The sequence below is a fragment of the Neoarius graeffei genome, chromosome 20, assembly GCF_027579695.1.
Source record: "Neoarius graeffei isolate fNeoGra1 chromosome 20, fNeoGra1.pri, whole genome shotgun sequence".
NCBI classification, from domain to species: Eukaryota; Metazoa; Chordata; class Actinopteri; order Siluriformes; family Ariidae; genus Neoarius; species Neoarius graeffei.
In genome coordinates, this window is record NC_083588.1 from 53,048,684 (window position 1) to 53,061,678 (window position 12,995).

Here is a 12,995-nt window from a genome sequence, read left to right on the forward strand (position 1 = left end):
GCCTGCATCTCTGATGGTATGGGGTTGCATTAGTGTGTGTGGCATGGGCAGCTTACACATCTGGAAAGACACCATCAATGCTGAAAGGTATATCCAGGTTCTAGAGCAACATATGCTCCCATCCAGACGACGTCTCTTTCAGGGAAGACCTTGCATTTTCCAACATGACAATGCCAAACCACATACTGCATCAATTACAGCATCATGGCTGCGTAGAAGAAGGGTCCAGGTACTGAACTGGCCAGCCTGCAGTCCAGATCTTTCACCCATAGAAAACATTTGGCGCATCATAAAACGGAAGATACGACAAAAAAGACCTAAGACAGTTGAGCAACTAGAATCCTACATTAGACAAGAATGGGTTAACATTCCTATCCCTAAACTTGAGCAACTTGTCTCCTCAGTCCCCAGACGTTTACAGACTGTTGTAAAGAGAAAAGGGGATGTCTCACAGTGGTAAACATGGCCTTGTCCCAACTTTTTTGAGATGTGTTGTTGTCATGAAATTTAAAATCACCTAATTTTTCTCTTTAAATGATACATTTTCTCAGTTTAAACATTTGATATGTCATCTATGTTCTATTCTGAATAAAATATGGAATTTTGAAACTTCCACATCATTGCATTCCGTTTTTATTTACAATTTGTAATTTGTCCCAACATTTTTGGAATCGGGGTTGTAGAACAGTATCCTGTTACCTAGAATTATCACTCAATACTTTTTGCCTTCACTTACTGAATAATTACATAGCCCTGGCAGTAACAACACCAAAACCCAACATGATAGATCTCTGCATGAAATGCAGAACTTGGCTGGAGTAACCTGGATTTCTGCTGTCCTCCCTTTCATTTGCATCCATGGACCATGGGTATGAAAAAGTTCCATATCGGTCATTGACAGTACATCACAGTGTACATGCCGGGCGTGTATATAGCCATAAACCGATTTCTAATGATATGGCTTCCCCATTCCAGAACACCCCCACTTTTGGAAAGCTTGATACGCCCCTGGTGGAGGGCACTATATTTCAACATTTTCTGGCCCACCTGCAAACAAAATATAAAGGAATATAAAATATAAAGGCTTGTCTTGGATTTTCTTTTTGTCGTTATTTTTGTTGCTGCCCTTTCAGTTCAGTGAGATTTTTGTATTTCAGTACCTGCTTCCTGAAATTTCTCCATAACTCTAATAAAAATATTGTGCACACTCTGTTCTGTTTATAGTCAATTTGCCCACGCACATGATCTGCAGTTCCATCTGATGGCTTGAACACTCCTGAAAAAAGACATAAAAGTAATGCATGTGCAGTACTTACAATTCAAGGCTACAACTCAGCATAAACCACGCATTAATGAACTGTTCCTGACTGTCAAGGAGGAACTGCTGGTGAGATGCAAATGGAGGCCAGTGGCACCTCGGAAATAAAATAAATCCAATTTAACTTATCAGCTACTTTCTTCCATCATTCTAGTCACACTGCGACACCATTTTATGTATTACCTCTGACCGTCTGCTGTCGTGATTTTAAATTCTTCATAACCTTTGAAGAGTAAGCTCCTTCTCTCACTATTCATTAGCCAGCCATTGATCTGAGTTTTTTTCCTTTATATCCATCATCAAATCAGACCCTGGTTCAGATTCCGAGTGAAGCGACAAGCGTAAAGACTGCAGGTTTGCAGCTGCATTCATTATTTCTGTTTCAGGTGCTTCATGCTCCTCGGGGTTCATGCTGTGTTTCTTCTGAATACCAAACCTGGTAAACAGAAAAAGTTGTGGCCCTTTTGTTCAACTTCGATCATCTTTCCTTTTGTGCCATTTTTACTTTGGTCAGACAATGTGTGCTCAATCTATCTTCTTTTATTTTCTCCTCCAAAGGCATTTTTGAGAAAAAAAAAGGACGATGATTAAATTATCCACCCCATTCATGTTCATTACACGCAAGACTGTCTTTCACAAATACCTTCTTCTCAGTTACTGCTGATGGTGTGTTACGGACGTCTCAGTGAGTCAGGGTGAAAAAATATCAGCCCAAATGGAGATGAAATCGAGCAGGCATTACACTTTGTGTAATCAACTGACACCGCTGTCACTGGTAAACTGCACAAATCTACAGTCTGGGCTAGAAAGAAATCAGCCCCAGCCTCACTTCTTTATATAATATCATTCTGTCCATTTTTTGACCGCTGACGTTGCTCTAAGTCCAAAATAATCCACTTTAAGCCGTTTGTTAACAGCATCTGATGATCTGATATGGATACCAAAAATGAAACATGGCAGCTGGCATCAGATATGCTCGCTCGCATCAGTCGGTATGAAATAAAAAGAAAGGATGACCAGATTTATCATTAATATTGCAGCAAAAACTTAAAGATAGTGATTTAACTCAGTGTTATATAGATTACCATGTGTCCATGTATGTTATTAGCTCATCTAGCCGACAGGTAATGAGTTTATGCCATCATGTGTCATCTGTGGTCTGTTCGGCGTCGTCCACATTTCACGAAAATCACTTCTCCTTTCTCAGTTCTTCACTGATTTTTATTCTTTTTGGCAGGAAGGTAGGTCTGCCTGGGGTGCATATAGCTTGTACCCAAATTTGCATAACTGCAATTAATAATGAATATATGGAGTAATTAATCCCTAAGGAGCAGTTTCCACACAAATCACATCTTCTCCCTCAATTCCTCACCAATTTTGATTCTTTCTATCATGAAGGTAGGGGTACCTAGGGTGCATATAACTTCTACCCAGATTTGCTTAATTACAATTATTATAATTAAGCCTGGGCGGCACGGTGGTGTAGTGGTTAGCGCTGTCGCCACACAGCAAGAAGGTCCTGGGTTCGAGCCCCGGGGCCGGCGAGGGCCTTTCTGTGTGGAGTTTGCATGTTCTCCCCGTGTCCGCGTGGGTTTCCTCCGGGTGCTCCGGTTTCCCCCACAGTCCAAAGACATGCAGGTTAGGTTAACTGGTGACTCTAAATTGACCGTAGGTGTGAATGTGAGTGTGAATGGTTGTTTGTGTCTATGTGTCAGCCCTGTGATGACCTGGCGACTTGTCCAGGGTGTACCCCGCCTTTCGCCCGTAGTCAGCTGGGATAGGCTCCAGCTTGCCTGCGACCCTGTAGAAGGATAAAGCGGCTAGAGATAATGAGATGAGATGAGATAATTAAGCCTTCTTCTTGGTCAATTCCTCTGCATTTTGGATTCTTTCTGGCAAATAGGTCGGTATTCCTAGGGTGTATATCGCTTCGATATATAGCCTGTATATAGTGTATATAGCTTGCAACATTTATTGCGCAAGGTGGCCCACTTTAGATCGTTCCTTCTGGACTAGATGGGGCTGGAGTGAGCTACGCCATCACTGACAGTCTCGTTAGATGTTTCCATCACCCAACAGAACCAACAGTTTGTGTCTCTGTGTCAGCCCTGCGATGACCTGGCAGCTTGTCCAGGGTGTACCCCGCCTCTCGCCCATAGTCAGCTGGGATAGACTCCAGCTCGTCTGCGAGTCTGTAGAACAGGATAAGCAGCTACAGATAATGGATGGATGGAAGGAGTCTCCAATGTAAGTGTTTTCAGAGAAAAGGCTTCAGAACAGAGGACTTTTTGGTAGCAAGCGTTTTTTTTTTTTGTGACGATAAAAGAGAGGCTGGTGAAGGGACGTCTGTTTCTAGTTACTATAACATAAGTGATATAAGAGAAATATTACACTTTGGGCTATGCTGATATTGGAAAATAATAAACTTTTGAGGTGCTAACAGTAACTCAAGTAAGGGGGAAGCCATGGCCTAATGGTTAGTGAAGCAGCTTTGGGACCAAAACATTGTTGATTTGATTCCCTGGACCAGCAGGAATGGCTAAGGAATGGTTTAAGCAAGGTACCCGACCCCCAGCCTGCTCTGGGTATGTTGTATATCGCTCCGGATAAGAGCGTCTGCTAAATGCCTGTAATGTAACTCCCTTCATGTCAGGCCGTGTCACACTGTTGATTGTTTTCCTATCCCATCAAGTTTATGATGATGCAGCTTGAACATGAATGAGTCGTGAAGGTTTAGCATTAAGGATGGTAGTCACTGGAAATCTGCAAGTTTGAATCTTCACACCACGGCTGAGTAATGTTTAACATTGTTCAATACAGCGATTGAGGTTCATATGGATAAAAGCGTCCGGCAAATGAATAAATGCTATTTGAAAAGCTCTTTTGGTTCTTTCTGAAGTGATTTCATTTGCATTCTGTGTTGGCTTTATGAAACTGAAGCCTATCAGACCAGTTGGTAGTCGCTGAAAATGCTAAACTTGTCCAGCGCTAATGTGGAGCTCCTTATTTCAGCCATAACAGATAAAGAAGTACATAATCTGCTTCAATACACACCTTTATTTGTATTCATGTGAAAGGCTGACAGATGCTTGCAGCCTTATCTAATCAAGAGAGAAAGCTGTTGGAGTGGAATTACCGTGAGTACAGCCAAAGCAAACCAACCCAACCATGGCTGATTTCAAGCTATAATAATAATAATAATAATAAAAATAATAATAATGCATGAAGTGAGAATGAACCTTGACTGAATATAAAGTGCTCCGATGGAAACGTAGATGATCATAGGCATTTCAAGGTCAATCAAGTTCATCTCAAGTAATTGCACTTCAGTAAGGATGTAATAGTTGTAGAAAGTCCTACTGCACCTCACACAGCTCATCACTGCCGGTTTATTGACTTCATCTGGGACGTGTTAAATACACAGCAAGCCCTGACTCTCGTGTTCAGGATGGTCAGCGAGGAGGAAATGAAGTATGTACCGTATAGATCAGAGGAACTTTTCATAACTCTTCAGAGATGTCCACGAGCGCTCTCTGTCTGAGAGTTTGTTTGTTTGGGTTTTTTTTCCAGTTAAGAAATGCTAATTTCTCACTCTGACTGGTTTAGTGAAGGGAAGACTCTTATGGGATGCCCTTTATTTTGTGCAATAAAGTAGCTGCTCAGTTAATTGAAAACACCTCTGGCTCCGTTTACTCCAGAGACTGTAAAAAATAATAATGTTTACAATAAAAATAATAAAATAAAAATGTTTACACACGGGGCGGCACGGCGGTGTAGTGGTTAGCGCTGTCGCCTCACAGCAAGAAGGTCCGGGTTTGAGCCCCGTGGCCGATGAGGGCCTTTCTGTGCGGAGTTTGCATGTTCTCCCCGTGTCCGCGTGGGTTTCCTCCGGGTGCTCCGGTTTCCCCCACAGTCCAAAGACATGCAGGTTAGGTTAACTGGTGACTCTAAATTGACCGTAGGTGTGAATGTGAGTGTGAATGGTTGTCTGTGTCTACGTGTCAGCCCTGTGATGACCTCGCGACTTGTCCAGGGTGTACCCCGCCTTTCGCCCGTAGTCAGCTGGGATAGGCTCCAGCTTGCCTGCGACTCTGTAGAACAGGACAAAGCGGCTAGAGATAATGAGATGAGATGTTTACACACACATTTTTTACATTTGCTATGAATTCATTCCAATCTGCGATTCCGAATGTATCGTTTACATGAAAGTCATCTGATAGGTGTGTGTGTGTGTGTGTGGTTTTTTTTATATGTCCCAAGCCTGTAATCAGAAAAGCATTCCTAACATACACAGAATCCTGTATAGCTGGCGTGTTCTGCTCCGTAAAGATGGACATGACAAGTTTTTTTATCCGATCTTATCCTGTTTCTTTGATCTGTTTTATTTAAGCAACAATTGGAAAGAAAGCTTCTCCTCAAAGAAGTGCTAAACAGAAGAAGGAGAGTACAGATAATGTGTTTCAAAATGCCGTTCTGTACAGAGCCGTAACTTTGTCTGCCAAAACATGAGGACTGTGGATGAAAGTCCAAAGCAAGGACCGGTGGGACCAAGTTGTCCTACATGAATTTACAGATGTTGAACAGAGAGACAACGTCAGAATGACACGCCAGTCATTCATGAAATGAAACATCATGATGGCATCACTGTCTCAGGGTGGGCTGAACATGTGCAGAAGGGAATCCGATAGAGTGTTTATACGGCTAATTACCTCCACCAACTGTGTTGGATCGGGTTATGTTTTCGCTTCTGTTTGTTTGTTTGCCTGTTCCCAATCTAACTCAAAAAGTAGTAAATGGATTTGGATGAAATTTGGAGGAAAGGTGAGCCATGGGTCAAGAAACAACTGATTAGATTTTGATGCAAATCCGGATAGGTACAGTATGTGGATCCAAGGTTGTTTTATTTTGCCTTTTCCCAATGTAACTCAAAAAGGAGTGAACAGATTTGGATGAAATTTGGTGCACAGTTTTAGATTAGATTAGATTAGATTAGATTAGATTAGATTAGATTAGATTAGATTAGATTAGATTAGATTAGATTAGATAAAACTTTATTGATCCCTTTGGGAGGGTAACCTCAGGGAAATTAAGATTCCAGCAGCATCATTACAGATAAACAGATAAAAGAAATAGAGAAAAACTTCTAGATAAATTAAAATAAATTAAGTATTTACATATACAAATATAAAAGAATAAGATATGGGGAAGAGAGGAAGGGGGGAGGGGGGAAAGGGGGGAGAAGTGGGGTTAGAGTAAGTGTGTGTGTGTGTGTGGGGGGGGGGGGAGCAGGAAAGATATTGCACTTTATATTGCACATTGTCCGGTATTGCTTATTGTTAGGCTAGGCTAGGCTACTGCTCCTTCCCTTCCCATCCTCTGTCCTCCTGTTACCCCCCCCACCCCCACCCCAGAGAGGAGTTGTACAGTCTGATGGCGTGAGGGACAAAGGAGTTTTTGAGTCTGTCCTGCACTTGGGAAGGAGCATTCTGTCACTGAACAGGCTCCTCTGGTTGCTGATGACGGTGTGCAGAGGGTGACTGGCATCATCCATGATGTTCAGTAGTTTGTCCATAGACCTCTTCTCTGCCACCGTCACCAGAGAGTCCAGTTTCATGCCGACCACAGAGCTGGCCCGCCTGATCAGTTTGTCCAGCCTGGATGTGTCCTTCTTGGATGTGCTGCCCCCCCCCCAGCACACCACGGTGTAAAACAGGACACTGGCGACCACAGACTGATAGAACATCCACAGGAGTTTCCTGCAGATGTTAAAGGACCGCAGCCTCCTAAGGAAGTATAGCCTGCTCTGTCCCTTCCTGTATATGTAAGTGATTGGTGTTACAAGTCCAGTCCAGCTTGCTGTCCACCCACAGCCCAAGGTACTTGTAGGAATCCACAGCCTCCACCTTGACTCCCTCGATCAGAACTGGTCATGACCTTGGTCTGGACCTCCCAAAGTCAATGACCAGCTCCTTGGTCTTCGAGGTGTTGAGCTGCAGATGGTTCCTGTTGCACCACACAGCAAAGTCCCTCACCAGGCTCCTATACTCCTCCTCTCTGTCGTCACTGATACACCCAACGATGGCGGTGTCATCGGCAAACTTCTGAATGTGACACAGCTCCGAGTTGTAGCAGAAGTCCGCGGTGTACAGGGTGAAGAGAAGAGGGGCCAGCACTGTGCCCTGGGGTGCTCCAGTGCTGCTAATTACAGTGTCAGACGTGATGTCCTTCAGCCTGACGTACTGCCGCCTGTCAGTGAGGTAGCTGGAGATCCAGGTGACCAGGCAGGTGTAGCAGGTAGAGGATGGCGTCTTCCACACCAACACCTGCCCGGTATGCAAACTGCAGACAGTCCTGGGCATGTTGTACCTGGGGTCTGAGGAGGCTGAGGAAGAGCTGCTCCAACGTCTTCATCAGATGTGAAATGAGCGCCACCGGTCGGAAGTCGTTCAGCTCGCTGGGCTGATTCTTTTTGGGAACTGGAATGATACATGATGTCTTCCAGAGGGTTGGCACTCTCCCCAGCTGCAGGCTGAGGTTGAAGATGCGTTGGAGTGGTTCACCCAGTTCAGCAGCGCAGGTCTTCAGTAGTCATGGACACACCATGTCCGGGCCTGCTGCTTTCCTGGGGTGAAGCTTCCTCAGTTGACCTCTGACCTGGTCTGCAGTAATGCATAGAGGAGTCTGTGTTGAGGTGGGGGAGGAGGGGGCTGCTGTGATGACTGGGGGGAGGTGTGTTGAGGGAAGGAGAGATGGCTGCAGTGAGGGAGAGGGTGGGGGGGGACGTGGGCTGGTTGAACCGATTGAAAAAGTCATTCAACTCGTTCGCCCTCTCCACTGTCCCCTCAACAACTCTGGTCTTTGTATTGTGGCCTGTGATGGTTTTCACATCTTCCCAGACCTCCCTCATGCTGTTCTCCTTCAGCTTCTGCTCCACCTTTCTCCTGTAGCTGTCCTTAGCTTCCCTCATGCAGCATTTCACCTCCTGCTGTGCTGCTTTCATCACCTCCCTATCCCTGCTCCTGAAGGCGGCCTTCTTCCTGTTGAGGACAGCTTTGACTTCCTGTGTTACCCATGGCTTGTTATTAGGGTAACATTGTACAGTCTTAGCGGGGGAGACCACATCTGCACAGAAGTTGAGGTAATCTGTCAGACAGTGTGTCAGCCCCTCTATGTCCTCACAGTGTGGGCTAAGCAGCACATCCCAGTCCGTGATGTCATAGCAGTCTCTGAGGGCATCTTCCATTTCAGGGGACCACCTCCTGATGGAGCTAGTTGTTGCAGGCTGCCTTTGAACCAGGGGGGTGTACTTCGGCTGTAGAAGGACCAGGTTGTGGTCAGACTTCCCTAGTGGGGGGAGGGGTGTGGCTCTGTATGCATCCCTCACATTAGCATACAGCAAGTCAATTGTCCTGTTGTTCCTTGTTGGACAATCCACAGCCTGGTAAAAATCAGCCAAAGTAGAGTCCAAAGTAGCATGATTAAAGTCCCCAGAAATTATGATAAATGCCTCAGGGTGCTGTGTTTGCAGCCTTGCTGTGACAGAGTGAATCCTCTCACATGCAGCGGCTGCATCTGCCTTCGGAGGGATGTAAACACAGATGGTGATCACGTGACTGAACTCCCTCGGCAGATAATATAGCCGCAGGCTAACGGCTAGCAGCTCCAAGTCCGAGCAACATAAAACTGTCTTTACGGAGATATGTCCCGGGTTACACCAGCGGTTGTTGACATAAATGATGAGTACCCCACCTTTGCTTTTCCCGCATGTGTTAGTGTCTCTGTCGGCTCTCACAGCAGTGAATCCCCGCAGGTCCACGCTAGCATCCGGTACGAGGTGTGTTAGCCATGTCTCCGTAAAGATAGATAAGCTGCTTTCCCGGTAAATCCGCTGGTTGTTCAGAGCGGAAAGCTTGTCGACTTTATTAGGCAGCGAGTTCACATTCCCCATGATAACGGAGGGAATGGATGGTTTGTAGCGCTGCTGGTTGTCTGCTAGCCTAGCCTTTAGCTTAGCTCCAGCTTTGCAGCCCCTGGGTTTCCTCCTCAGCTCAGCCGGGATGGGGTGTCGTATCCCGGCTCGTCCCATAGTTTTCAGGGCCAGCAGCTCCTCTCTTGATTAAGTGAGAAAACTGGCTCCTGGTTGCATGTTAAAGTTAAATATATCCATGTTATATAGTTAAACACACTCTGTCTTCATAAGAAGAGCAAAAAAGTAAGAGCTAAAAACTACAGAGCTACTGGAGAGGCAGCCGTCTCACACAGTGCCATAGTATTATTCTAGGTTCAAGATTTTGATGTTGATAATATGTGGCTTGGCTGAGGTATGCACATAACCATCCATCCATCCATCCATCCATCCATCCATCCATCATCTGTAGCCACTTATCCTGTCCTACAGGGTCGCAGGCAAGCTGGAGCCTATCCCAACTGACTATGGGCGAGAGGCGGGGTGCACCCTGGACAAGTCGCCAGGTTATCGCAGGGCTGAAACAGAGACAAACAACCATTCACACTCACATTCACACCTACGGTCAATTTAGAGCCACCAATTAGCCTAACCTGCATGTCTTTGGACTGTGGGGGAAACCGGAGCACCCGGAAGAAACCCATTCAGACACAGGGAGAACATGCAAACTCCACACAGAAAGGCCCTCGCCGGGCATTCGACCATGTGCCCTTCTAATATTTCCTACAGTGGTGTTGGTGTAGTGGTTAGCACTGTCGCCTCACAGCAAGAAGGTCCTGGGTTCGAGCCCAGCGGCCGACGAGGGCCTTTCTGTGTGGAGTTTGCATGTTCTCCCGTATCTGTATGGGTTTCCTCCAGGTGCTCTGGTTTCCCTCACAGTCCAAAGATGCACAGGTTAGCCTAATCGGTGGCTCTAAATTGACTGTAGGTGTGAATGTGAGTGTGAATGGTTGGTTGTCTCTGTGTCAGCCCTGCGATAACCTGGTGACTTGTCCAGGGTGTATCCCACTTCTCGCCCATAGTCAGCTGGGATAGGCTCCAGCTTGCCTGTGACCCTGTAGGACAGGATAAGTGGCTACAGATAATGGATGGATGGATGGATGGATGGATATTAGGGTCCATGTAGTAGTTTATACAGTTGCAAAGAAATATGTATATATATATATATATATATAATATATATATATATATATATAGTGAGCTATAATGTTGCTTATCTGCAGGTGTAAATCTATGCTCCAATTAATATGGCGTGTGGATCAATCGGGTCCACATGGACCCCAATCCAGGAACAGCGCTGGACAAGGGAGAAGAAGATGATGAAATGGATTATCAGAGGTTGACTGATTGAACAGGGTTTACATGAAGGAATTTCATTCCGATCGAGCTTGAATCCGATTATTAGGGTCCATGTTGGGTGGCACAGTGGTGTAGTGGTTAACACTGTCGCTTCACAGCAAGAAGGTCCTGGGTTCGAGCCCAGCGGCCGACGAGGGCTTTTCTGTGTGGAGTTTGCATGTTCTCCCGTGTCAAATCAAATCAAGTTTATTTGTATAGCGCTTTTAACAATAAACATTGTCGCAAAGCAGCTTTACAGAATTTGAACGACTTAAAACATGAGCTAATTTTATCCCTAATCTATCCCCAATGAGCAAGCCTGTGGCGACGGTGGCAAGGAAAAACTCCCTCAGACGACATGAGGAAGAAACCTCGAGAGGAACCAGACTCAAAAGGGAACCCATCCTCATTTGGGCAACAACAGACAACATGACTATAACATTAACAGTTTTAACAGGTATAACCCTCAACTGTCCTCATGGGGCCGTCCTTCACAGGAGTGGGGCGATAAAACTCCGACCAGACACAGGGCACCAGGATGGATCAAGCAGGTCCGAGGGGCAGAAGAGGCCAGCATCTCAATCCCAGGATCAACATGTAACTCAGAGGGACAGATTGGGGGGGGGGGGGGGGGGGGGAAGAGAGAGAGAGAAAGAAAACACGTTGTTAGGTATGCCCTAAAAATGACAAGTATTAAATCTGTGTGGTAGGCTCGCAGAGACGAGAGTCTTTACATCAGGCATAACACACAATGGCATGTTAATATGGTAAAAAATATATCATGACCTGCTCTGGCTGGATGCTTGATTGGGTGATGGGAGCACACTCCTCAGCAATGATGAGATGCAGATGGGACCCTTAGGCCTGGCCAAGACAATTCAGTTACATTTCACCGGGTCTGGGACATGCGACAGAATGTCTGACGGCCGATTCCCTGCAGGCTACGATAACCAGTCGAGGTCCCCACCGTCTCCACCAAAAGATTTCCTGTCTGTATGGGTTTCCTCCAGGTGCTCCGGTTTCCCTCACAGTCCAAAGACGCACAGGTTCGCCTAATCGGTGGCTCTAAATTGACCGTAGGTGTGAATGTGTGTCTCTGTGTCAGCCCTGCGATGACCTGTCCAGGGTGTACCCCACTTCTCGCCTATAGTCTGCTGGGATTGGCTCCAGCTTGCCTGCGACCGACAGGATAAAGCGGCTAGAGATAATGGATGGATGGATAGTAGGGTCCATGTAGTAGTTTATATAGTTGCAAAGAATCTTCCTGAACATTGATCCAGAGGCATGCAATATATATATATATATATATATATATCTCATCTCATTATCTCTAGCCGCTTTATCCTTCTACAGGGTCGCAGGCAAGCCGGAGCCTATCCCAGCTGACTACGGGCGAAAGGCGGGGTACACCCTGGACAAGTCGCCAGGTCATCACAGGGCTGACACATAGACACAGACAACCATTCACACCTACGGTCAATTTAGAGTCACCAGTTAACCTAACCTGCATGTCTTTGGACTGTGGGGGAAACCGGAGCACCCGGAGGAAACCCACGCGGACACGGGGAGAACATGCAAACTCCGCACAGAAAGGCCCTCGCCGGCCCCGGGGCTCGAACCCAGGACCTTCTTGCTGTGAGGCGACAGCGCTAACCACTACACCACCGTGCCGCCCCACATATATATATATATATATATATATATATATAGTGAGCTATAATGTTGCTTATCTGCAGAATATGATTTCGTGAAGCAGCTGTGATCAACCGGAAACTACAGCTGTAATAAACTGCTGTATGGGCACGTGCTGGAGGAGACGCCTGACCGCGGCGCGAGCGCCATCTGTGTGTGTGTGAGAGAGAGAGAAAGAGAGAGAGAGAGAGAGAGAGAGCAGAAGAAGAGTTTAAAGCAGTTGAGACACACCGCCTGCATGGATGTATGAGATCTCTGTCACGCGCACTGAGGCGGTTTTCGGTTCCAGAAGGAGTTTGTTTTTCTGCACGGGCTTCCCGACAGGCTGAAGGTGAAAGCTCGGGCCCCTACCACCACCACCACCCTCACCACCACCACCACCCTGTGCACAATGCGCGGTGTGTATAGCTGAGGGCGGATCATTATGGCCGAGCCGGAGGCTGCGGACACGGCGGCGAGACCCGCGCGAGACTTTCCCTCCGCTGCGGCGCGTGAGAGCGATGCTGCTGCTGCTGCTGCTGCTGTCTCTGCAGACACGCGCGCGCTCCTCACCGGCGGCCCCGGAGCGCGCGGAGCCGAGGCGGTGCACAATAACGGCGGACACCGGAGCCGCGACAGCTCAGCGGAGAGGAGCCAAGGAACCGGGAGCGCACCTTGCGGCATCATGAAGGTTAGCGACTC

General features: G+C 46.6%; 1 protein-coding gene across 1 annotated transcript in view; it reads left to right on the forward strand.

The window, feature by feature from the left end:
• The first annotated feature begins 12,480 nt into the window (after window positions 1-12,480).
• Window positions 12,481-12,995, forward strand: part of plcl5 (phospholipase C like 5) — a 229,225-nt gene continuing 228,710 nt past the window's right edge. Inside the window, exon 1 of the mRNA XM_060901979.1 lies at window positions 12,481-12,984. Within this exon, the coding sequence (XP_060757962.1) occupies window positions 12,739-12,984 (246 nt within the window). The 5' untranslated portion in view covers window positions 12,481-12,738. The remainder of the gene's footprint in view (window positions 12,985-12,995) is intronic.